Here is a 26,388-nt window from a genome sequence, read left to right as displayed (position 1 = left end):
TTTTTTTTACTGGATTTTTTTATTTTTGTTAAGTTTTTGAGATTTTATATTTTGTTTTTTGGTTTTAGTTTTGGGGTTTTTTTTTTGGTATTGAGGATTGAACCCAGGGATGCTTAACTACTGAGCCACATCCCCATCCCCTTTTATATTTATTTGGAGACAGGGTCTCACAGAGTTACTTAGGACCTTGCTAAGTTGCTAAGGCTGGTTTTGAACTCATGATCCTCCTGCCTCAGCCTCCTGAGCTGCTGGGATTACAGGTGTGTGCCACCTCACCTGGCTAGTTTTTTGAGTTCTTTATATAGTCTGGATATTAATTCTCTGTCAGATGAATAGCGGGCAAAGATTTTCCCTATTCTGTAGGCTCTCTCTTCTCTGTCAACTGTTTCCTTTGCTGTGCAGAAGTTTTTAAATTGGATGTCATCTCATTTCTCAATCCCTGTGTTTTTTCCTGAGCTATTGAAGTCCTATCCAGGAAATCACTGCCTATGCCAAGATCTTGAAGTGTCCCCTGTGTTTACTTCTAGTAGTTTCCAAGTTTCACGTCTTACGTGAAGGTGTTTGATCCATATTGCGTTGATTTGCAGAGGGTGAGAGGGGTAAGCTTCAGTCTCCCCCACGGATGTCTGTTGTGCCAGCACCATTTCCTGAAGATGCCATTCCTTATCCAATGTATGTTTTTGACACCTTTGTCAAGAATCATTTGACTGAAGATGCAGTGATTTCTATATGGTCCTCTGTTTTGTTCCATTGGTCTGCACACCTATTTGGGGGCTGTTTTTGTTATAAGTGTGCTTTCTGTAGTATGTTTTGAAACCAGTGTGTGAGACCTTTAGCTTTGCTCTTTTTGCTCAGGATTCCTGTGGTTATTTGGGGTCTTTTGTGTTTCCACCCATAATTTTTCTAGTTCATGTCTTTGGTATTTAACTGGGAGACTGCACGGAATCTGTAGTGTGGCGATCTTAACATCAGTTCTCCCAATCCATGAACGTGGGCGGTCATTCTACCTTCTAGTGTTCTTCAGATTCTTTCTTCTTGGTTTTGTAATTTTCACTCTACAGTTCTTTCACATCTTTTGTTAGGTTTATTCCTTAGGGTGTGTGTGTGTGTGTGTGTGTGTGTGTGTGTGTGTGTGTGAGTGTGTGAGTGTTCTGGGGCTCTTTGTGAACAAAATTACATTCTTGATTTCTTTCTCAGCAAATTCATTATTGGTTATATAGAAAACTTCTGATTTTTATATGCTGATTTTGTATTCTACTACTTTACTGAATTTACTTATCACTTCTAAAACTCTCTTGGTATAGTCTTTGGAATTTTGCCATACAAAGAATCATATCAGAAAACAGGGATAATTTGACTCGGCCTTTCCTGCTTGTATCCCTTTTATTTCTTTCTCTTGCTTAATTGCTTAGGCTAAAATTTCTAGTACCATATTGAATAAGAGTGATGAGATGGACACTTGTCTCATTTCTGACCTTAGAGGAAATGCTTTCAGTTTGAAAGGCTCATTCAGTATGATGTTGGCTATGGGTCTTTCATAAATAGCCTTTTGTTATGTTGAGGTATGATCTCTTACACCTAATTTATTCAGGAGTTTTATCATGAAGGGATGTTGAATTTTATCAAGGCTTCTCCTGCATCTATTGAGATGATCATGTGATTCTTTATATTCTTTTTATGTGCTGTATTATGTTTATCAACTTGCACATGTGGAACCATCCTTGCATCCCTGAAATGAAGCAACTTAATCATGGTGTGTGATCATGATTAATGTGCTAATGAGTTTGATTTGCAAGTATTTTATTGGGAATTTTGGCATCCATGCTATCAGGGATATCAAGCTATAGTTTTCTTCTTTTGTTGTGTCCTTATCAGGGTTTGGTAGCTGGGTAATACTGACTTAGAATGAGTTTGGAATTGTTCCTTCCTTTTCTTTTTATGGAATAGTTTGAAGAGCACTGGTGTTAATTCTTCTTTAAAACTCTGGTAAAATTCAGCCATGAATAAATTCAGTGCTGGCCTTTTCTTTTTTGGGAGTCTTTTTGGTTATTGTTTCATTCTCATTACTTGTTATGGTCTATTTGGGTTTATTATATCCTCTGTGTTCAATTTTGTTAGGTCATATGGATCCAGGAATTTTTCAATTTATTGGCATATAGTTTTTCAAAATATTCCCTAGTAATACTTTCAGTGCTATCAGTTGCAATGTCCCCTTTTTCAGTTCTAACTTTTAAAAATTTTTTTGTAGTTGTAGTTGGACATCATGCCTTTGTGCAGTGCTAAGGATAGAACCCAGTGCCTCATACGCACTAGGCAAGTGCTCTGCCACTGGGCTACACCCCCAGCCCCTTTAGGTTCTAATTTTATTTATTCAAGTCTTCTCTTGCTTCCTTTTGATTTGTTTCACTAAAGGTTTGTCAATTTGTTTATCTTTTCAAAGAACCAACTCTTTGTTTTGTTGATCCTTTGTATTATTCTTTTAGTCTCTATTTCACTTATTTCTAATCTTTATTATTTCTTTCCTTCTACTGATTTTGGGTTTGGTTTGTTCTTGCTTTTCTGAGACCTTGAGATTCATTGTTAGATTATTTATTTGAGATCTATTTTATTTTGTTATAGGCACTCATTTCTCTAAACTTCCATCTTAGTACTACTTCTCTGTATCCTAGAAGTTCTGATATGTTGTGAGTACATTTTAATTTTTTGAAGGAATTTTGAAATTTCCCCTCACTTCTTCAGTGACCCCACTATTCATTCAGTCAGTAGTGTGTTGTCCAGTCTCCATGTATAATTTCTGAAATTTCTCTTGCTGATGATTTCTATTTTAATTCTGTTGTGATCAGATAAAATCAATTATTTCAATTTTTGAAATTATTGGACTTGCTTTGTAGTCTGAAATATGGTCTATTTTGGAAAAAGTTCCATGTGCCGATTAAAAGTATGTATTCTGCAGCTGTTAAATGAAAAGCTCTGTTAAGTCCATGTACATGTCTGTTAAGTTCTTTGACCTACAGTTTAATTTAAACTGATGTTTCTTTGCTGATTTTTGTCTATTGATGGGAGTGAAATATAGAATCCACCCACTATTATTATATTTGGACCTAACTCTCCCTTTATGTCTGGTAGTGTTTGTTTTATGATGAATTTTTTCCTTGATTGATGTTTGTGGACCTTTTTATCTCTTTCAATTTTGTCTTAAAGTCCGTTTTGACAGAGATAAATCTAGCTATTCCTGCTTGCTTTTGGATTTTATTTGCGTGGAGTTTTATTTTCTATCCTTTCACTGTAAGTCTGTGTGTGTCTTTGCAGCAAGGTGAGTTTCCTATACAAAGCATTTTGTTGTGCCTTGTGTTTTTAATCCATTCGGCTAGTCTGTGTCTTTGAACTTCAGAATGAGAGTTCACATTTGGTTATTATTGAAAGGCATGCTCTTGTTCAGGTCATTTTCTTGTTTTTCTTCTGGTCATTTTGAATATTCTTGGTTTGCTTCTTCCTCTCTTATTCACCTTAGAGGTTTGGTGGTTCACTATATTGTTAACCTTTGATACTTTCCTGTTTTTCATTTGCATGCCTACTCTTCTTGTGAGATGTGTTGTTTCACACGCTGTCACGATTGTGTGTATCGTTCTTCCTCTCCTGGGTGTGGCACTCCCCGAAGCATCTTCCCTAATGGTGGTCTCAAGTCGTCATGAATTCCCTTAGTTTATGCTTATCTTGGAATGGCTTTATTTCTCTTTAAATTCTGAGTATAGCAATCTTGGTTGATAGTCATTTTCTTTTAGGACCTGAAATACATTGTTCCTTGCCCTCCTGGCCTTTGGGGTTTCTGTTGAGAAATCTTCTGTTAATCTCATGGGTTTGCCTTTGAACGTGACTTGATGCTCTCTTGCAGATTTTAATATTCTTTGTCCTATCAATTTATATGCTGTGGATAGGTTCTTTTCTGGTCATGTCTTTTTGGAGTTTTGAATGCCTCCTGTACCTCGATGTCCATGACTTTCCCAAGATTTGGGTAATTTTCTTCTATTATTCATTGAATAGGTTTTCTGTGCCTTCAGCCTGTATGCCAGTTACGTGAATATTTGGTCTTTTATGGTGCTGCATAAAAAATGGTTCTGTTCCCTGTTTCTTTTTTTCTTTATTTGTTATGAATGTGATGTTTTGTCACAATTGTCTTTGAGTTCTGATATTCTTTCTTCTGCTTGACCTGTCTGTTGTGAGACTTTCAACTGAGTTTTTCACTTGGCTTATTGAACTTTTTGTTTCCAAGATTTCTGTTTGGTTCTTTTTCAAAATTTCTCATCTTTTACTGAATTTCTCATTCATGTCCTGCATTATCTTCCTTAATTCAGTCAAGTGTTTACCTTTATCCTCTTGGAATTCATTAATCTGTTTAAACCCACTCTTTTGAATTCTTTTTCCAACATTTCACTCTCTTCTGTATCTTTGGAATCTGTTACTCTAGGAATGTGAACTTGAGGAGTTATATCACCTTGCTTTCTCATATTTCTTGTATTTCTGTGTTGGTATTTATGCATCTTTTAGGATGGATCTCTCTTCATTCTTATGCAAGGGCCTTCTTAGGAAGTGGCTTTCTTTTGACCATGTGTCCTGGGGTATCAGTTTGTTGTATGGGGTTGAATTGATTCCAGTTATGTGTAATCTTCCTCTGGCTCCTGTGACTGTGATTAGTGGGTTTCGACACAATGTGTACCATATTAGAGTACCACAGGAGTGGGGTCCCTCTGGTAACGCAGGGAGGTGTAAAACAGAAGAGTGTTTGGGGTGCTCCCTCTGTGGCTTCTCCTGTGATAAGTGTGGAGGCCCCTGTCAGGTGGTGGGGGTTTTCAAGGACACTGTTGATATTGGCTGTGTTACTCAAAAGAGATTCTGATACTGGTTTCTCCAATCGTGATAAAGAACTGGAAGCTCTTGGCTTCTGTTTAGACACGGGTATAGTTCCTGGTGTTTTGTGTGGAGAGGTAGGGCTGGGGTCACCACTCCCCTCTGTGGCACTCATATCCATCCTGACAGTGATGTGCAGTTCGGCAGGCTGTGGGAGTGACTGATATTGAGGATCCTCAACGTTATGTGGTGTCCACAAGGGTTGTGTTGTTGCTCTCTGCTGTTACCGTGAGGGTGACTGTCCAGGAGCAGGATGTCTGACACTCCTAGCCCTGTCTACCTGGGGACAGGTCACTGGCTGGGGGCTTTTGTCCCCCATTCTTTAAGTTGAAGTATCTGCCAAAGTTTGAGCAGGACTAGGTTGCAGCTGGAGGCAGGCGCGATTCCTTGGCCCGGCGTGAGGAAGTCCTGGGCTCAGTCCTCGGCACCATTGTTTTGGCTGCGCCTCATGGAGAAGCAGGTGAGCGATGCGTGCCATCTTGAAGTCTTTAAGACTTTTCTAAACTAAATTCTGACTTTCAAGGTCAACTGATATTTAGATAGATGAGTAATTGTAGGAGTTACATGGGGGAAATCCATGGTGTTATTTCAGGCTTGATAAGAATTAAAAATTTAAATGAAAAATGTGAGAAGCTGTCATACCTAATTTTGCACAATTATAAACTTGCATTTTAAAGAGTTATTTCTTCCTATCTTGCCAAAATTATAGGAAGCACTTTTATAGGGCAAATACCCTCCATGTGCAATCATACAAATTGTGGTTATGGTTTGGAGCTGAGGATGTGTAATCGGACAGTGACAATGACAGCTATACCTGTAGGATTCTAGAACTGAATGGACAAAACTGGGTTCATCCTGAATAGGGGATGTGGAGTCGCCATCTTGTATTGCACAAGGACACAATCACTTCACTCCAAAGGTATTTTTAAACTGCATGATGAAAGTATTTTCATTATCCTGACGAATGTTTCCACTTTGCTTCATTTGCTGGTCTTTGTTTGCTCTGTCTAGACCTGTGCCCAGCATGACCTTCTGTCTACTAGGTCCCCTCACACGCCCAGTCCTGCCTCTCCTAAGCCCTGTCCTCAGGGTGTGAACTGGCTGAACAAAGCTCTGCATGGCCCACGGAGGCAGAGCCAGCTTTTCAGAGCTGCCCTGTAGACCAAGGAGCATGGGGCAGGATCTAGGCTAGAAACTTCAGGGCACACCAGCTGGGAAGAGAGAGAGACATGCTATCAGACCCCACCTTCCCCACCTCTCTGCTGGCTCATTCATTCTGAGCCCCCTTTCTGTGAAGTCAGCCTTTCTTCTCAGAGTAGTATGCACCCCGCCCCATCACACACAGCTGTTCCTCTCTTCCTGTCCCTGTAATGCAGGACAGACAAGCCTCTTGCCCCATATGCTGCTGCTGCTATCCTGTAGAACCCAGGGACTCTGAGAACCAGCCCCAGGGACCTACCCAGCCTCACCCTTCCACTTGATTCATTCAGTACATACTGACTTTGCACCTGGACTCAGTGCTAACCAAGATCAGTCTGATCCTTGCCCCATGGTCCTCACAGACCGGTGGAGGGGACAGTCCATGAGCAATAAAGCCGATTATTCTCAGCAGAGATCAATGCAATGAAAAAGTTGGCATGATGAGCAGGCTGCTGGAGAGTGGCCAGTGGCTGGCAGTCCTTGTCTCTGGCCCTGATGGAGGCTTCCTGTTGCTCGCATCACTGCCAGCAACCTGCGTCGGCAGTGTTGTGGATTTGGCCATTCTGATAGGTGCATGGTGGCCCCCCATTCTTGTTTTAGTTTCCATTTCCCTGATGACAAATGAAGTGAGCTTCTTTTCATGTGCTGACCTATCATCTTTATATCTTTTCAGTGAGGCATTTGTTAAGTTCTTAGCCCATTTTTTAAGTTGGATTGTTTTCTCATTACTGAGTTTTAAGAGTTCTTTGTATAGTTTGGATAGTAGTCCTGTATTAGATAAGGTCTGTTGCAAATATTTCCTCCTAGTCTGTGGTTTGATTTTCATTTCTTGACAGTGGCTTTCACAGGGCAGAAGCTTTTAATTTTAATAAAGTCTAACTTATCAATTCTTCTTCATGTATTATATCTTTTTCAAAGTTATTGCCAAACTTAGTATGACCTAGGTTTTCACTGATATTTTTCATCTGTTATTTCTTAGGTGTTTTATGATTTTGTGCTTTACAGTTAGGCCCATGACCCCTTGAGTCATTTTTCATAGGGGGTGTAAGGTCGTGGTGTCCCGTGGTTCCAGCACCACTTGCTTAGAAGATTCTTTTCTCCATTGTTGTGCTTTTGCCGCTTTGTCAAGGACCAAGGGTCTGACCCTGGGCTCTCCATTCGATTGCATGACCAGCTTGTTTTTTTGCTGATACCACACTGTCCTGATGGTTGTAGCTTTGTAGTGCATCTCAAAGTTGCACAATGTTCACGCTCCAGCTCTGGTCTTCTGCTTCAGCATTGCATTGGCTATTCTGGGTCCTTTGCCTGTCCATATAACTTTAAAGTCAATTGGTTGATCCATAAAATAACTTGCTGGGGTTTTAATTGGGACTGTGTTGAAACTATACTTTAAGTTGGGAAGAACTGACATCGTGGTGACATTGAGACTTCCTATCCATAGGAGCATCTCTCCATTTATTTAGTTCTCTGGTTTCTTTCATACAGATATTGTACATATTTTGTTAAATTTTTACCTAAGCATTTCTTCCTGGGGGGTTCTAATGTAAAGGGTTTTGTGCTTTAATCTCAAATTCCAGTTGTTCATTGCGCCTGTATAGGAAAGTGATTGACTTTTGTATATTAACCTTGTATCCTGCAACATTGGTTAATTGCTTATTAGTTACAGGAGTTTTCTTTTGCCATTTCTTCTGTATTTTCTTCATAGACTATCATGTCATCTGTGAACAATGACAGCTCTATTTCTTCCTTCCCAATCTGCATACCTTTAATTTCCCTTATCTTACCGTCTTAGCTAGGATTTGCAGGACAGTGTTGAAAAGCAGGGGTGACAGGGATTCTCGTCTCATTCCTGATCTTGGTGGGAAAGCTTCTGGCTTCTTGTTGGTGGGTGTGGTGTTAGCTGCAGGTGTTTTATAGGCAGGACCATGTGATTTGTCTTCTTTTCTCTATTATTGTGAGGGATTACGTTAATGGATTTTGAAATGTTGAACCAGTCTTACACCTGGGTCAAGGTATGTCACTTTGTACGTTGTTGGATGCAGTCTGCTAACATTTTGTTGAAGATATTTACACCTGTGTGGAGTGACGTTGGTGTGTAGCTCTCTTTCCTCGTAGTGCTTTGTCTGGTGTGGTGTTAGTACGACGCTGGTCTGGAGTGAGCGGAGGTCTTCTTTCTGCTCCGTCTCCCTGGTTCTGTGGAGGTCCATGCTCACAGTCATCTGCTGCAGCGAGTTGTGATTTTCTGTACTCCCAATTGTCTCTGCAGTTAGAAGCTGTATTTGACCTGTGACCTCACTTCCCTCATGAATCGAAGAAGAGCTGTTGATTTTTCAATTTGCTCAGATGTTTACAAGTTGTTAAGACAGAGTGGTGATTTCTAAGATTTTTATATTCCAGACCTGCTTTTTTAAAAATATTTTTAGTTGTAGATGGACACAGTACCTTTATTTTATTTATTCGATTTTTATGTGGTGCTGAGGATGGAACCCAGTGCCTCACACATGTGAGCTGTAGCCCCAGCCCCCACTATGTGTTTTTAAAGGGACTTTGGAATCCTCTTGAATTAATTTTTTAAAGTTTGTTTTTGAATTGTGACTCTATTGTGGAATATATAAAATGCATGTGTGTAATAGAAATAAATGTAAGGTGGTCACCATTGAACCACTATCCAGACGTAGGAAAAGAATACTGTCAGCATCTTTGTCTGGGAGTCAGCCCCTTTTCTGTGAGGGATCCGACAGTAAGCAGGTTTGGCCTTCTGGACCCTAAGGCTCTCTCACCCAGACTCCGCCCTTCCCTGTAGCACTGGGGCCCTTCAGACTTAATATTTTCCACTCTAGTGGATGTGTGATGGGATCTAATTGCAGTTTTCATTAGCATTTTATTGGTTATCAGTGAGGTTAAGCATCTTTTCATTTGTTTATTCATTAGTCAGGTTTTCTTTTTTGCAGAGTGCTTGTTCAAGACCGTTTATAGTCCTCACACTAAGCTGTCTTTTTCTTACTGGGCAGTGGCTTGTCCTCCCCCACTGTCTCAGCCCAAGCCCACTGGTGATCTGGATACTGTGTGTGTGTGTGTGTGCAGGGGGAGGTGGAACCCAGGGCTCCGCATGTGCTGGCCTCACCCAGCCCTGGGTACTCCTCTTCCCTGTGTGATCTCTGATACAAATGTCCTCTTCCAGCTTGTACCCTGTTTTTGTGCTTTTTATCTGGTGACCTTTGGTATGTGGTTACAGTGATTAACCTTTCCCTGTAGGCCTTGATTAAGAAATCCTGTCCCCCATGAAGGCCTAGGATGTGCTCTCAGTCTCTTCTAGGCACTCGCCCATTTGGCTTTCACACCGAGCGCCTGGGGTCTAGACTGGACACTCGTGTGTGCTGTGAGACTAGAACACCATTTCCTGTCTTTAGAATGGCCTTTCTGGTGTCCTCCCATATCCCTGTAGCCTGTCCTCCCACTGTCTTGCCCCCAACTCACTGGTTCTCTGGTGCCTTGTTCTGTTCCATTAGTCAGTTTGTCTGTCCCAGCACCAAGGCCGCTGTAACTTGCTGGTGCATCTTCATTAACTGGTGGCAATTCCCTCTACCTTGTTCTTCAAGAATGTTTTAATCAGTTTGCGACATTCCATTAAAAAAAAAATCTATTGGGATGTTTGGAGAAAATGGCATCTTTCCTATTCCAGAATCTTCTGATTCATAAACATAGTGCATCTTCACTTTTTTGACCACCTTTAATGTCTTTCAGTAAAGTTTTAGCCCCTCTACATGGAGGTCTTAGGTGTCATTTACAGATTTAGTCCCAGGGCTGCATTGTTGAGGTCACGACCCTCAGCCTCCCTTCCCAGGACCTGGTTGATCCTTATTCCCATACTCTGTGGACCCAAGTGGTTGTTCAGAACAAATTCCAGGTCTTGTGACAGAGATCACCCATTTACTCAGAAACAGCCCTCTTCCGCAATCAGCCTTGTTCCTGTTCACTCTTCCCCTTTTTTTATGGGATCTATGAGGATATCTGAAACTTAGATTAAAAGGGAAGTAGGTGGACGAGAAGAGAAATACCTCAGCTTGTGGCAGAACTTGATCCTTGAAAATCCTTACGTCACCATGGACAACTTCCATTTCTAAAGGCCACCTTCTCGTGTTTGCAGAATTTCATAGAAACGGACAACGAGGGCAATGGCATTCTTCGACGCAGGGACATAAAGAATGCGCTCTATGGGTTTGACATTCCCCTCACACCAAGAGAATTTGAGAAGCTTTGGCAAAGGTAAGTGGCTCCTGAAGGCTGGCCGGTTCCGTTCCGATGGTCTGGGGTCACTTGCTACCACGAAGTCCATACAAAGGAAGGTGGGTTTGCTATGGTTCCTGCGTCCTGTGTCCCATGGCCTTGTCCTCATTTCCCATGGAAGGCAGCTGGGGGGCCAGGCCAGCCTTTGGGAATGCAGAGAGCGGGGTACCCTGACAGTAATGCCGGACTCCCGAGGTCTGCAGGCCCAGGGCCCAGGGGTGCAGCCCCGGCTCTCCCTGGCCAGCGAGGTGACCCTGCAGACTGACCCTGCCACCACTCCCTTGCAGCGAGGCGATGGAGGGGGAAAGCCGCTCCCCCAGAGCCTGAAGATGGGAACCATGGGGCGCGTAGCTGTTTTGTGGACAGGTGATTTGTTGGAAGAAATAACCAAACTTTTGAAAACTTGGGGTGGCTTCCCAAAGGCCGCCTGGGCTGGAAGTGGCACGCAATGTGGTGCTGCTTCTCAGATGCATTTCAGACGGAGCCGTTGGGGGTCAGGCTCCAATCTCGGTGTTCCCTGTGTAGACAGCTCAGTTCCCAGCGCCCCGACAATGTGGGTGTTTCGGAGCCACCTTTGACTCGCTTCCTCCCTCGTTATGTGTGAGTTTCCGCCTGCGTCCCCCGGGTGTGGCAGTGCCCCACGTCCGCGCAGGAGCCAAGTGCACAGAGGGGTCAAGCCTCGTCCGCTTTCCTCTGTTCACGGTGAAGGCTGAGTGCCGGCCGGGTTCAGAACTGGGGGCTGCTTTGTGTCTGATTTGGAAGAGCCGCTGAAGTTCTCACCAAATCCTTTGTTTTTAAAGACCAGCCCTAGCAGAGGGCAAGTCAGGCGGGGGACACTGGAAGCCCGGGAGGGTCAGCAGTGGTGACAGAGGCGACCTGGAGGCAGAATTCAGGGACCAAGATGGAGGCAGAGGGCATTTTGAGTAGAGGACTGCCTGACCTGGCAGTGGCCCAGGCCTGGGGGCAGAAGGGAAAGGAAGGCCAGTCCCCTCGCTGTCATGGTTCCAGGCATCACTGGCCGAGTACAGGAACCATGAAACTCAAGCGAGGCCACGGCGGGCGCAGAGCCGTGGCCCAGGCCGTGCGTCAGGCGCCTGTCCAGCCGCATTGATTGGGGCGCGAGCCTCGGAGCTGCCGCCTCTGTCAGGAACTGGAGGGCTGACAGGCGCCAGCCTTGGGAGCAAGAGGTGAGGGAGTCACTGTCCCCCACCAGGTTCCCTCGCAGAACGTAACCGTGGGCCTCTCCAGAGGGGACGGGACCTGTGGCCGTTCCTTGGTAGTGGACAGCGTTGCGTTCGGCTGTGGTTTCTTACACTCTGTGGACATCACCGTGAAATGTAGATTTTACCCGTGTTGAAAACTGTCATGGTCGTGGCCTTACGCCGCAGATGCTGAGCGGTTCAGAGCGACCGTTCTGCAGCCAGCGTGTGGGCCTGACCCCACTTCTAGCTGTGTGGCCCCTGTCCAATTACTTGACTCCTCTGGGCCTCACTCTCCTCCCTACCCCTGGGGATGCCACCAGGCTGGGCTGGGTAGTAGGTGGCCAGGGCAGCACAGTGCTGGCACACCGTAACCCAATGTCCCCTCACCATGTGGCTCCGTGGGGAAGACCAAGGTGAATAAAGAGCAGAGAATCCTCTTAATAGTGTCGCCTGGTCTTAAGAAGAGTCACTTGGAGATCGTGTGCCGTGTCCTCGGGACGGTCGCAGCCTCAGGGATGAGTGCTGGGTCTCTACGTTCTTCATGATTTTTTCATATAACAAAATCAATTAGTTGAGCAGAGAGAGGATGAGAACAGCAGCGACTCGGCCCTTCTCCCGCCCTCCCGCGGGAACCCTGGCTGCTGCCCGGAGCGGCTCCCGCGGCCCAAGGTCTGCCCCACAGTCCTGCCCCTGCTCTTGTTTCTCAGCCCCCTAGTTCAATAAGGCACTTACCAGGGTGATTTGTAAATTATCGCATCTATTATTTTAATTTTAAATGGACTACTTCCTAAAAAGGACATCACGCTATGTCTGCATTTCAAGAATCAAATTAAATTTGTATTGATTTGGGGTTTTGTAAATCACCCCACCTTTTTTGGGTGTATGTGTATGTGTGTGTGTGTGTGTATGTGTGTGTGTGTGTGTAAAATTCACCATCTTAAGCATTTTTATTATTATTATTATTATTATTATTATTAGGACACTGGGAATTGAACCCAGAGGTGCTTTACCACTGAACCACATCCCTGGCCCTTTATATTTTTATTTTTATTTATTTATTTATTTATTTATTTTGAGAGAGGGTCTCACTAAGTGCTTAGGTCCTTGCTTAGTTGCTGAGGCTGGCCTCACACTTGCAATCCTCCTGCCTAAGCCTCCCAAGTGGCTGGGTCGCAGGCCTGCTCTACCTTGCCTGGCCCATCTTAGGCGTGTGAAAGCGTGCGGTTCTGTGGCCTTCAGTGCTTTCACAACATTGTGCAACCAACCACCCGCCAAGTCACTCCGTCGCTTTTTCCATCTTATAAAACTGAAATTTGTAACATGGCTTTTAAACTGCCAAGAGGGGCGGAGCTAGCGGAGAACGTGGCCAGCGTGTGGGGCTGGGCCTGGGAGGCGGTCATCACTTTGCCCTGTGCTGTTGGCGGCTGCACCGTCTGCAGGGAAGGCGGGGAGGAGCGGTCTGCCTGTGCGGCCAAGAGGAAAAAGTGACAGAGACGGGGCCTCAGAGTGGCATCTGCCACGTGAAGACGAGCGTTCGAGGCAGAGGAAGGCCCAGGAGCGGATTCCTCAGTGTCCAGTGGGGAGGCGGACGTGGGGCTTCCTGCAGTGAACGAGGGTGAAGATCTGGAGGTGGAGGAGACTGGGGCCTTGCTCAGGGACCAGGAGCCGCTGTGTGGCGCTGGCGCAGCGGAGGAGGGAGGTGCCCACGGGGCCACGAGCCCGTGGGGCGGCAGGGTGTCTCCTGGATCACGAAGCTGCTGCTCCCTGGCCAGAGCCCAGCCAGATGCCACCAGTGCTGCCATGGCAGATGATAGAATCTCAACCCAGTGCCACACAGGAACCATGGCCACTGCCCCGACTGGGGGTGGCACTGGGAACCACGCAGCTCTGCTTTCATCTGGTCATGCCACCAGGCAGAGCTCCGTGGAGCAGCTGGGTGGTGGCTCAGAGGGTGTGGAAGGACAAGCACAGGCCAGGAACCTCCCGGCGAACACCCGCTAGAGCCAGGGAGGGGCGCCACCAGCAGACGGCAGAGCACCGTCAGAGGAGCTGAGCCCATCATGAAGCCAGGGCAGAGGGGACCGGGTCCTGAGGGCCAGGGGCTTGACAGAAAAACACTCTAGAAGACCACCTGGCTGCAGGGAGCGAGTGGGTGGCAGGCGACAATTCTGAGGACCAGAGGGGAGTGAGCAGCGGTCAGGGTCCAAGCAGGAGGAGGCTGCAGCTGTGCTGGCTCGTGCCAGGGGAACTGGAAGGAGCGGGGCTGGCCAGGGGTTCAGGTGAGAATCAGCCTTTAGTGGCCCAGAGAAGAGGTTGCATGAGGACAGCAGGTGTTCTTGGGGTGCAGACATGCAGACAGACTGCCCAAGCGGCCAAGAGGCCCACGCTGCAGGGCTGTGCTGGGAGCAGGCCCCTGCACCTTGTCCCAGAATGACCACAGGGCCCTGAGCTTTGGCTGTCCGTCCCGTGGGTTGGTTCTGGATCGCCTGGCATCTGGAAGCATAAAGACCTGTAGCAAAATGAAAATACAAATTTGACCCTGGTTGTAACGTGACTGCGACTGCGTACTCATTTTTGAAGACAAAAAAAAAAAAAATAGAGAAAAGCGTAAAGGAAGAGAATATCTGCAGCAGGCTGTCAGCCCCGCTTCGCTCCGTGGAGGTGGGAAAGGGAGCTGCGTGGTGTGTTCTGGTCTCCCTTGTTCTGCACGTTGACATGACATCAGATGCTCGTCTTCCTCTTCCCCTGGTTTGTTCCCCGCACTTGCTGGTAATGACGGCCTCTACCTCCATAGCAGGCGGGGCTGCGGGCTGAGCCTCGGGCAGGGCCTGCTGGCCACAGTGGGTTGTCAAGGCAGCAGGAGCCTCCTCCGGTCGCCCTAACAACAGAGAGCCAGGCTGGGCCCGACACAGCAGTGCAGGTGGCTCCCTGGGGTATCTGGTGGCCCGAAGAGGGTGTGCTATAAAAACGCACCAAGGAGAAGCCCACAACAAGGCAGTGACCCAGAGTCACAGCGCAGGTCACCCGGCCTGCAAATCAGCCAGCCACACAGCCCACGGGGAGCCACTAGTCCCCATGTGTCTGGGCGTGTGGGTCAGGTCCACCCTTGCGGTCCACAGCAAGCTGCCGTGTGTCAGCACCCGCAGGTACGGAGAGGAGCCCAGACGCAGCTCTGTGAGGAGAGGACTTCCGGCTTTTGGTTAATAGGAAGCAAGGCCACGTCCAGAGCAACATGCGGCAACTAGCTGGCGGTCACTGGAAAGGCACATCTGGCGATGTAAAGTTGGGGGAGGTCGAGTGAGCGAGCTCCTTAGTGTGGCAAAGGGAAGATTGCACGTGCTGTGACCTCGGCCGAGCTGTAGGCCCCGTGTCTGCAGGAGGCTGTCCTTGCAGATATGCTGGCCAGGGGTCCAGTTGTCTAGAATGCTAATGGGCCGTCTCTGAGGGAGTGAGTTTCTCATCTCTGGCATTGCTCCGTCTAGGCTAGACCAGTCTCTGGTCTGGCTTTGTCTAAGGCTAGACCACCACTTGTTGGGAGAAGAAAGGAAAGATTTTGGCCCTAGGTGGAGACTGGAGCAGACTCCGTCCACCCTTCTGTGATGGACCAGGACTTGTTGAATGTGCCCATGGGCCACCCTGGGTGTTAGTCACTTCCCTTTCTGAAGAACGGCTGTTTGACCCATGAGATCTCCTTCATGTCCCAGCTGCACCGGGTGCCACGTCCACCTCTGCAGCGTGACTGGGTCAGCAGCGGGCCTGTCCGTGCCCCTGATCGTGCCGGTTACCTCTGTGGCAGTGGTGTTCAAAGGTCCTTCTGAAGTGCACGTGAGAATCAACCATCTGCAACTGAGCTTTAGGACTGAGGCTTCCTCAGCCAAGCAAGGCACAGCGCGGACGTGTCCAGATCGCGTGGACAAGGGAACTGCCATGCGCACAATGCATGGGCAGAGTAGCCCGATTGGACCACGAAGGGGTGGCCGCTGCTGTGTGCACACGGAGTGTTCGGGGGCCTCTGTTCATGCGCACGCTTTCCCTGGCACATCTGTTGCTGAACCATTTTATAATGCAACCTTTATAGGCAAGTTGATTTTTTTAATGTTACACAAAGGATTATATAATGAAGGGTGAGGTTATGTAAGCTGAATTAACTCTCTTATTATTCACATTCATAACAATATTTTAGTTGCAATTGTGCAATCTGGTCTTCTGTTTCCTTGTGATGAGAAGAGAATGTTTATGATCTTTATTAATGAAGTAATTAAGAAGTGCCTTTTCATTCAGTTCAAGTGTCATGATTTACAGCAGGGAGCTGGCACTCTCGGGAGCGCCACCGCAGGAGAGTGGGTCCCCTGGGAGGACACCGCCTCCCCTGTGGCTCCGTGGCAGGACGGTAGCTCAGCTTACGCAGAGCTAAATCACTGGGCCCCGTGAGTGGTGAAGACAGTAGGACAGGTGGCTCCTCAGGAAGCTTGCAGTCCCAGGGAGGTGGGACCTGCCCTGGAAGAGGAGCAGGCCAGTGGCGGAGCCCCTGTGCTCATGGTGTCTCGGACCCTGGCCCAGCGCCAGTGTGCTACCCAGCCCTCCTCTCCAGCTGGAGGAGCCCAGGGAGTCCAGACTCTACTAGGTGTTGAGACTCGATCAGTGCGTGGTGTCTAGCCTCAACTAGGAGGAGAGAGAGGCCTCCCCCGGCCAGCTGGGGGCTGCCCATCAGGGGTGGCCCTGGGCCACTGTCAGAACCCCCTGGAGGAATGGGGAGCTAATGAGAGCGGTCCTACCAGGTCACCCTGTTACCTCATCCTGGTGGCACCAGACCAGCAATGGTCCTGACGCAATTAGGAGAGGTGCCCTTTCAGCAGCTGACTTGCCACCAGCAGGTGGGACACCTCTGACTGGAGCCACTGCCCTTGATGGCCCTGCCTGGGACGTTGCCACCGTGTGCCCAGCAGATGCCTCAGAAGTGGGCTCTGCCGGCTCCCTTTGTTTCAGAAGCAGAACCCGGAATAAAGGCAGAATGGTCCTCCTGTGGGTTGCAGGGAGGGGCTCATGCAAGCACAGACCCTGGAGAGGTCTTGAGGGACCAGGCGTGCCCTCGGTGCTCCCTGAGGACTGAGCCAGAGCCCGTCCGCCTCGCCAGCGGCCCCAGGCCGGCCGCCCCGCACGGCCTCCACCCAGGGGAAGGCATCCCCAGGGTCGTAGGCAGCCTTCCAGCCCCTGGTCTCCGCTGCACCTTCGCGCACCGAGCGCGCAGCAGGCACAAGGCCGCTTACCCTCTTCTCCCGCCATGCCACCGCCGAGGACAAGAACTCGGGAAAATGCCTGCATTCTCTTCATCCAGGGCTCGGTGTGTCCAGGTGACTGTGGGGACTGTCCCACAGGAGCCGGCAGTTAGTGCGGGGAGAGAGGCTGCCTGGGGAGGCTCAGGCAGTCCCAAGCAGAATCCCCACGAAGAACCAGCTCACGGGATCCATGAGCTGCAGGTCTTGTTCCTCGTAGCTCTGAGTTTGTCAGGAAAGTCACATCTGCAAGCACCATTTTATCAATTAGATGAGGGTCTTTCTATAAAAATAAATGCTTTTTTTTTTCTTTAAGGAAAATTGGTAATTTGCCTTAAAATTTTTATTGAAGTAATTCTATAGTATGTGAGTAACATTGGGGGGTGAAGCCTCTTCAATAAATTATAATTCAGAAAATTCTCAATAATAGAAAATGACATAAAACGCGCCGGCACCCATCGCACCTGGCCTTCCCGCAGTCTCCCTTGTTGGGTGCAGGTGATCGGCATCTCCTCAAGAAGACGGGACTTCCCATCCTGAAATCAAGTGGCATTTGTTTGCTCAAGTTTTAGGATGGAGCATGTTTTTGAAGGACCGTCTCTAACCCTCAGCGTGGTTCCTTTCACATGTAGGTGCTCCATGAAGAGTTTTAAGACTGTCGACGGTACGGAAGGGGTCAGCGTTAGTGTTCTGTGACCACTGCTGTGCCCCCCAGTGTGACAGGGCCTGACTTCTCTTGGGGTGGGTGACAACTGGCCATCCTTCCGCTGAACTCGAGCAGGGCCTTTTACTCTGGTGTGCCCTCAGGCCACCTGGGGGCCTGGCAGGTGCTGCTGCAGAGCAGGTCGGGGCCTGTCCCTGGGCCTGCTATGGTGGTGAGCGGCAGAGGGGACTCCGCCCAGGCCGCCCAGCGCTGTCCAGCCCTGAGCACCAGCACACCTCTGGGGCAGCTGATGACAGCTTTTCTTTTCCTTTTTAAAGCTACGACACCGAGGGAAGGGGGCACATCACCTACCAGGAGTTTTTACAGAAGCTGGGTCTTCGCTACTCACCCTCCGTCCACCGGCCCTATGCAGAAGATTACTTCAACTTCCTGGGTCACTTCACGAAGCCCCAGCAGGTCCAGGAAGAGATCCAGGAGCTGCAGCAGAACATCGAGAGGGCGGTGCCAGTCAGGTGGGTTCCCAAGTGCTGGGGGGCCGTGGCTGGCTGCTCTGCCATGTGTTTGCCCTGGCGCCAAAGTGGCTCAAAGTGGGGCTTTCCAACTGCACTGGCAGAGCTGTCCTGGACTTGTTATGGGCTCACTGCTTAGATTCTAGAGACTGTGCCCAATCAAAGAGCTAGAAAGCGTTGGACAGCGGTGAGCTGCCCCGCTCTCCCCGGCACGATCCCCGGCATTCTTTTGTGTTCTCTGAACAGCCCCCGGAACCTCCCTTTCCAGCCATGTGCTGCACAGGGCCCAGCCCCTCCCTTGATCCAGCTAGGATGCAGGCGCCTTGGGATGTCCATCAGTGTCCTGTAGCACCTGACCCCAATAGGCACCCCAAAATACTATTAAGCGAATGGATGAATGAGTGAGTGATGAGAAACCCACCACTTCTGAAACCCACCACTTCTGTGAGGACTTGGTCCCAAAGAAGTAGTTGAGAACAGCTCAGTGGTCACAAGGGGTGCTTGCAGGGTGTCTGTAGCAACAACAAAGGAACACTCCAGTGCCGAGCAGCGAAGTCTGGCCCCAGAGGACCTGGAAGGCGTAGCCTGAGGAAGTCAGGCAGCAGGAGAAGCAGCTGTGGCCAGCTGGCAGTGAGGCTGAATGGCCCAGGGCCACGACAGGAGTGGTGTGGGGCACAAGCACGTGCCCAAGGGCCAAGGGCAGCCCGCTGGGTTTGGGTGGAGGCAGTGCACAGGACGGTTTTCAGTTTAAAACTAGCTGCTGTGTCCAGTTTTTAGCATTGATGACGTGGGACAGACTTGAGCTGTGTGTGCATGACTGGTCAGCAGAGGGACAGGTCCTCCTCTGAGGGGCCTCAGCCCATTCTCCTGTCTGCCGCTCATGCCCTCTGCCTGTGGCTCTGCCACAGCTGCACCTGGCTCTGCTCGCAGTCTGTGCCCTCCGACTTCTCATATGGCAGGGCTCAGTTCTCCGTCCCTAGCACCTGGCTTAGCACCCAAGGCAAGGAACGAGTTTCTGTTGAAGACTCCCCAGAGGACGCAAGGATGCCAGGACCAGGGAGGGAGCCTGTGACTGGGTGACCTTGAGCAGAGCAGCTGGGACGTCCCTGCATTGGGCCTGAGGTGCCGAGTCACAGAGCCCAGAGGCAGAGTTGAGTTTGTGAAACTCAAGGTAAACATGTGCAAGGTCGCTGTGAATCACACCCGCCATCAGACTGGGAGACGTGGACTGTGCCCTCACCAGAAGGCTGGCCTTGTACGCCTGGGCCTTCTGTCTCTCCTGTGTGTAACGAGGCTGGAGGAGGAAGCTTCCCGGCTCTCCGGGCCGGCGCTCTTCCCTGTTCTGGTGAGCGTGGCTCCTGCTGGAGCTGCAGCTGGCTTCCCTACCCCACGAGCACAGCCAGCTTCTGTGCTCTCAGAGGTTTCGGCCGCTCAGACGCTCCAGTGACCTCGCCCTCAGGAGGGCTGTCGGTGCACCGCACTGTCGGGCCTTGCAGGCGATCCTGACCTCCTGGCTCCCTCTGAGACTCAGGCGGGGTTGGTACACGGGAGTCCTATTGGCTGAAGGGACCCACATGATCTCTCTGTCTCCTGAATCCAAGGGAATCATTTTGTTCGCCGTGTACTGAACACACTGGAGTAAGAAAACCCCTTTTAGGCTTCTGTTCACTTTCCAGGACTTGCTCTTCATTCAGCCTGAGAAGCAGCCGCACTAGTGAACTGGCCACACGACACGGGCCGTTCTAGAGCAAACATGGAGAGGGTGGGTGTGAACCCAGCAGAGCCGGCAGGGGCTGGTGGGTGGCTTGCAAGAGGGGCTGGTGGCCGCACCCTCTGCAGGTTCACGGTCCAGATCGGGAACCGGTGCGGCCCGGACGCTCTGCTGCTGTGCATGGGCCCTCAGCGCTTCTGTCTGATCTGGACTCCAAACCCTATTTCCTCTGTGCACATATTTACTCTGAAAGGGAAATAATTACTGCTGAGAAGCCGGTCCAAGAAATGCTGAATGCTTCAATTTTCTAAAAATATGTATCTCCAAAATAATGTTTTGGTTTTTTATCTACTTCGTTTGCTTTCATTTTGGAGGATTAAGTGGGATATAACATCAGGATGGCGAGCAGCCGTCCCGAAGCCTGGGCCTGAGTTCAGTGGACCCCTGTGGGGAATCCAAACCCTGTGCTGTCGCTGGACATTCGCGGCACTTAATGCAGCCCCTCTGCATCAAGGGTTCCCGTGTTATGCAGGCTGAGACTGCACTGAAGGCCAGCAGCAAGGACAGCCACCGGCCATCGGGGTAGCATCGGTGTGAGCACCACTGCCCCGCCCCCTGAACAGGCCCCATGAAGCCCACCTCTCCCAGGGGTGACTTTTGTGCCCCTGTGGGTCCTTTTTTTCAGACCCAAGGACCTGTCCTCTCCCACCTGTGCTTATCTGAGTCCTGGACAACCACCATGGACAACAAGGCTTAGCACGGCTCACACACCCTTCTTCCTGAGTAGTGGCCCCAGGCCACGATGGCCCTGAGCCCTTCAGGCGACCAGCTTCTCAGCTGGTGAGCAGGGGCCGCTCAGACTCGTGGCTGGGCTGAGCTGCAGAGTTTAGGCCCAGCCCCCCGTGGGTCAGGGGCGAGGCTGTTCAGTCTTGAAGACTGCCACACTTTTTCTCAGTAACAGTGATGCCTCCAGGTCAGGGAAGACTGCTCCTGGACTGGCCAGCTGACTCATAGACTCAAATGTGTTCCGTGGGAAAAGTGGCCCCAGCTGGGAGCCGAACAGGATGCCGTGTCCTTGGCCTCAGGGAGAGGCCCAGTCTTGTCCCCACCCTGCCTGGGGTCTGGCGCTGTCCTGTCCCTCATCTGTCAGGTGGGCTTGATAAGCCCTTGTGGGGTTGTTGAGAAGACTCATGGCTCCCGTGTGGTCAGTAGCCGCACACTTGGTGGCTGTGCTTCTGAACAGTAAAAGACCAGGTCCAAACACAGGTGTCCATGGACACTGCCTTGTCCCCAACACCACTGGAACCCCGGCCTGTCCACATGCTCCACCCCTGCCCTCTCCCACTCCCGCCACCGGGCCTTGGCTAGCTCTTCCCTGGGCCCCTGGGAAAGCCCTTCCTGCCGCCGACCCAGCTCCTGGCCTTTGCTCGGGTGTCCTGTCCCAGTGAGGCCTGCCTGCATTCCTGCGTAGCATCACCGCCCACTGCCACAGTCCCCCATGGTGCTTTCTCTTGCCCACCAACTGTGCCCACAGTGCCCTCAGGGCTCTGTCTTTGTCCCTTGGGTCCCATGGAATATAAAGGCCCAGGGACGCCTGTTTGAGCTCAGATGTGCCCCACCCCTGGGGCAGACACGCGGCGTGGTAGGTGCTCACCAGGGGCAGACATGGTGCGTAGTAGGTGCTCACCAAGCCTGTGTTGAGCCCTGGTGTGCCTCACATCCATCCTGCACTTCAAATTCTTGGTTCTATTTTCTAAGTACCAACCAATTTCAGTGAAAAGACAGGTTGTAATTTCTCCAGTGTAGGCTTGCTAATGATAATGGGACACACATAATTTTTTCTGGGTTACCTTTTAACATAAATGTTAGACCGAGCCTGCAAAACACCTTCCAAATTAGTTCTTAAGATCAAGCCATCGCGTGAGGGTGATCCCAAAACGCGTGCTTTAAAGAAATGGTCTCCCTGGCTTTCGAGGTGTCTGAAGCGTATTCTCTTTCAGGGATAAACTCGTGGACCATTATGAAGACATCAGCAAGGCCCTCACCACACTGGATAAAGCCAAGACCGGCTTGGTCTCCCTCTGCAAGCTGCGGCGAGTGCTGCGAGAGTGTGGCTGTCCCCTCAAGGAGGCGGGGCTGACCAGCCTGCTAAACAGGTGCCTGCCCTTGAACTTGTGGTGGTGGTTGTGCCCCTGGTGGCTGGGTGTGCACAGTGGGCCGAGGGCCAGGAGAGACGCAGGGGACGCACAGGCCCGTGTCCTCCAGAGCCACAGCAGCATGACCATCTTCTCTGATGATGGTTTTTATTTTATTCACGTGGCTGTGCACTTCAGGACGAGTCTCGAGGTTCTACAGGCTTGTTAAAAGCTGCAGCCCATTTGCCCTGCCACTGCCCTCCTCCACATCCCCAGAGTCCCCAACTCCAGGGCTTTCAACTGAGGTGGCTCCTGGACTGACCGTCCTCATTTCTAAGGGACACCCTATTGCCACTTCCTGACTCTGTACCTGTCGGCAGTTGGTGTCCTACTGGAAGATGTGGGTTTAACCTTTTCCCGCATCACCCGCCACCAACCACCCAGGCCCCGGGGCTCCTCCGCCCCATGGGAACACAGAGGACCCTCCCACGCTCCTGTGTTGTGGCGCCCAGGTTGGGAGATGGTATGGAGGGTCCACTGCTGCAGCCCGCTGACCACTTCTCCCGTCTCCTCCGCTCTTGCCCCGATGTGATGATTGCACTTTTCTGCTCACTTAGTTTGCGTGTACTCGCTGTGCCTAATTAGGTCCCCAGCTGGCCAGGGTGTGGACTCTCTCCTGGCGTGTTCAGCACCCGCTCGCTGCCAGCTTGCTTCTTGAACCGTCCTTTTTCACGGTCTTCAGTTCCAGGGACTTTCTTGATGTGTTCCGTTAATGAGCTCCGCTCCTTTGTTCTTTCCAAGACGCTCCTGATTAGCGAACACAGAGTCCCCATGCTCTTCCCTTACGGTTTGAAGTTTCTCTCTCTCTCTCTCTCTCCATTTTGCATCTTTTTCTCTTCACTCCACCTTCTGGGAGATTCATGTTGAGCTCCCAGCTCTTCTGTGGAGATGGTCTCTGCTCCTAGTCATGCGTGACTGGTCCCAGCATTGGCTTTGCAAAGTCCCTGTCTTATAGCACCCCGCTGTTGATTCAGGGGTTCACTATCTTGTCACTCTGAAATCAGCATAGACTTTCAAAAGTCTCCTTTACCTGAAAGGTGTCTCCTCAGTGTGACTTTGAAACAGTCCTTCATATTAGATGCTTTCCTGAAATGCGCTCATTTGAAGACTGGGCTACTAAAACTCAGATTAGAAAGTGCACAGCTGGTGGAAGGTGCTGACTTTGGTCTGAACCATAGGGTACCCTGGCATGTCGTGTCTATGGGGGACACCCAATGTCAGGGCCTTTAAAGTTTTTCTTTGAAGTTGACCAGACTTACCAGAGAACAAAGTTGCCAGATAAAGCACAGGATGCACAGTTAAATTTGAACTTCAAGTAAACAATCGATTAGAGTATAAGTACGTCCCATGCAGTACTTGGGATATACTTACACTAAAAAATTTTGTCATTTGTTTGTGATTCTATTCCTGGACATTCCCCTTTAGTTTGTTGTTGTTGCTTGCTTGCTAAATCTGGCAAGAGGACCTTGGGACCCTTGCTGCCAGCCCTCGGAGCTGCCTGGAGAGCCATGTGGAGGTTTGGTGGCGGATGCGGGGGACTGAATAATGCCCCCCAAGAACCCAGCTGCAGGTGCCTGGATTCACTTCCAAGTCACTGGATATAGAATTCTAGGTTGGTGATTTTTTGTTTTTCTTTCAAAACTTTAAATACCTTGCCCACTTTCTTTCCCACTTGATTTCTGATGGAAACTCCAGCCTAACTCGCCTCTTCCTCTGTCGTCCTCGCGTTCTGCTTTTGTTTTTGTTTTGTTTTGTCTTCTGCCTTCGGGCTTCTTTCAAGGGCTTTCTCTGCGGCTTGGGCATGGAGTGCCTAGGTGCAGGTGCTTCGGAGTGTCGTCCTGCTGGGTGTTCTTGAGCTTCCCGGACCCGCGACGTGGGTCTGTCGTTGACCTGGAAGAGCCTTGGCCATTGTCACGCCACGTGCGCGTCCTCTTCTCTTCTGCCTCCTGGCATTTCCGTGAGGCAGATGCCTTCGAGGTCCTGCCAGTGTAACGTTCTCTCTTGCCGTGGGTTTCCTTCCCATTCTTTTTCCGTTTGCATTTCAGCTGGGAGGCTTTGTCCTCTCCAGTTCCCTCCGCAGCCCAGCCCGGAACGCCTTCTGACGAGGCGTGTGCCGCGGAGCGCCCTCCTCTGTAGCCCACGGGGCAGTGCCGGAGCTGGGCTGGTTTTCTGTGGCCTTCTGCTTGGAGCCCAGGCTTTAGCGGCCTGAGTCCCTGGGCCGCAGCCTTCAGAAAGGTCTTTTAACTTTCTTTAGGGGAGACTGAAAGCTTGAAGCTGCTGGAGTCCCCTTCCTCGGTGGGGAGAAGCTCTGATCAAATCTCTCCCTAGGAGAGTGTTACACAGACGGCTCGGGGCACTTACTCTTTCCCTCCCTCGCCAGAATAGCGGGCTCTTCCTCAGTCTTCTCAGTGGTGGTTCATGACCCGCCTGGGAGTCTGGCGACACTCAGCTGCTCCCAGCTCTTTAGGATCACCCTTCACAGTTCCACCAGCTTACAGCACCAACAGCTTTTGCTCCTACCGAGCAGATCCCTGCTCTGATCCTCTGGATGTGCCTTCTCTACAGAAATCAGGGTGATGGTTTGCCCCGTGACCTCCCTCTGCTTTTCCTGGACCCAAGAAAAGCTCTCGGTGTTCCGTGTGCTTTTCCTTGTTGCTAGAGTGAGAGAGACTTCTGAGTTCTAGTGTGTCCGCTACTCCTCCAACCCACCTTGTTTTACTTCTTGCTTGCTTTACGTTCTTCTTTTGCTGGAGTACTTCCTGAAGTGGTTTTCAAAGGAAGGTTGGACAGGAAGTGAATTTTCTGAGTTCTTATAGTTTAAAACTTCTTAAATGCTTGCTCACACAGCTTCTTAGCTTGTCAAAGCCTACCTAGAATCCTAAGGAGAAAATCACTTTCCCTGTAAATTTTAAAGTTGTCGTCCAAGATGTATAAGGTATAAAAACACACACCAGTGTGTGTGTGTATGTGTGTGTGGAGAAAGGTAGGGCATTTTATCCTCAAATGCTCTGTGTTCTCTTCTTCCTCAAACAGGGTCTCTTCTCACTGAATCTATTTCCAGCTGAATAAGAATTCATATGCATTCAATGCATAAGCCATGAGGAAATCACAGCAGATAAATAATTATCTAAATGATTTTAAGAGAGACTTATTAAGACATAGTTAGGCTTGATACTTTTATAAACCACAACAAAAGAACTGTGGGATTTCAGTAGTCCACCCTTCAATGGGGTGATCAACTTCTTCACGCCTTGAAACCTTAATAAGGATCCACTGCTTGGTTGCTTGTTCTTTCTCAAAGACCCTTGATGATAAACATCTTGGCTATTGGCAATTACATGGAGATTATTCTTTTCTAGATCCGAAATAGACTTTTCTAAATACTACGGAGGAGATTAGCATATGCATTTGGTTTTATGACTACATTTTAATACCATGCTGGCAATTCATCCTGCTGATGAAATGGCGTTGATTGTCCTCTGCCTTCGTGTCTCCGTCACACGAGCGACCCGTGTGGGCCGCGGAAGGCTGCTGTGCAGCTGTGAGCTGGCAGATCTCGGCTCTTGGCTGGTCTTCTCTGGAAGCAGATCTCAGATGGCTGGAAACTTCTCTCTCCGACTTACCAGTGTCCCTGGTCCCGGTTTGGTACTTATGTGCCAGCAGTGCCCCCAGAACTTATTCTACAGAAATGTGAGTTCTGAGCACAACAACACTATTTTGAATTATTTTACATCTTTAATAATCATGCTGTATATTCTTAGGGACCCTTTGGGTTCTACCCACCATCTACTCCTTCATAATTTTAAGGTAATTTCCTCAGTGTCAGAGTTGAAGGCACAAAGGAACCTCTGTTTCCACCTAGAAGGCCTAGCGGAGGCTGACATGGATACGATTTTATTTGAGAAAATGTTAAGTGAACTAGGCTTTGCAGAAATATCTTTGGAAAGCTTTCGACCTGACAACTTCATTTCTTAGAAAATAATTTAATGTCTGTTTCTCTCACTTCCTCTTGTGCTTTTCACTCTCTGGCAGATTCCACTCCTCTCTAGTCCCCCTGCCATGTCTGAGTCGCGGCCCCGTCAGTTATGGCCTTGGTGACCAGGGCGCCTCTGCGTCTGCACCCGCCCTCCCACTCCCGGTGTCCCCACACCCAACCCCATCATGGGATTGTCCTGCAATTGCCACGTCCCTCCCAGTTGCCTGCGTCAGGCCCGGCTGTGGGCCCAGCTCCTTGATCAGGCCTCTCCTTCCTGCCCCGGTCGAGTGTCAGGTCTTCAGGGGAGGGCGGCCTCTGGCCCCACCACCGGAGTGCCCAGCCTCGCCACCAGCCTCCTCTGCAGTGTCTGTGCCTGCCTAATAACAGAGCTCCTTGGCACGTACCACGGGCAGGGACAGCGTCTCGACATCCTTCCTTTCCTCCACAGCATGGTGTTCAGCAACTG

General features: G+C 49.6%; 1 protein-coding gene across 3 annotated transcripts in view; it reads left to right on the top strand.

Moving 5' to 3' along the window:
* Efcab6 (EF-hand calcium binding domain 6) overlaps nucleotides 1-26,388 on the top strand; it is a 218,837-nt gene that overhangs the window by 157,187 nt on the left and 35,262 nt on the right. For all 3 annotated transcript variants that reach the window (XM_047549258.1, XM_047549257.1, XM_047549259.1), the window contains 3 exons: nucleotides 10,253-10,371; nucleotides 17,849-18,043; nucleotides 21,752-21,907. In XM_047549258.1, coding sequence (XP_047405214.1) covers nucleotides 10,253-10,371; nucleotides 17,849-18,043; nucleotides 21,752-21,907 — 470 coding nt within the window. The remainder of the gene's footprint in view (nucleotides 1-10,252; nucleotides 10,372-17,848; nucleotides 18,044-21,751; nucleotides 21,908-26,388) is intronic.

Source organism: Sciurus carolinensis, chromosome 4, assembly GCF_902686445.1.
Source record: "Sciurus carolinensis chromosome 4, mSciCar1.2, whole genome shotgun sequence".
In the NCBI taxonomy this organism is placed as follows: Eukaryota; Metazoa; Chordata; class Mammalia; order Rodentia; family Sciuridae; genus Sciurus; species Sciurus carolinensis.
Note: the sequence above shows the minus strand (reverse complement) of the source record. Positions and strands in the feature narration are given on the sequence as shown.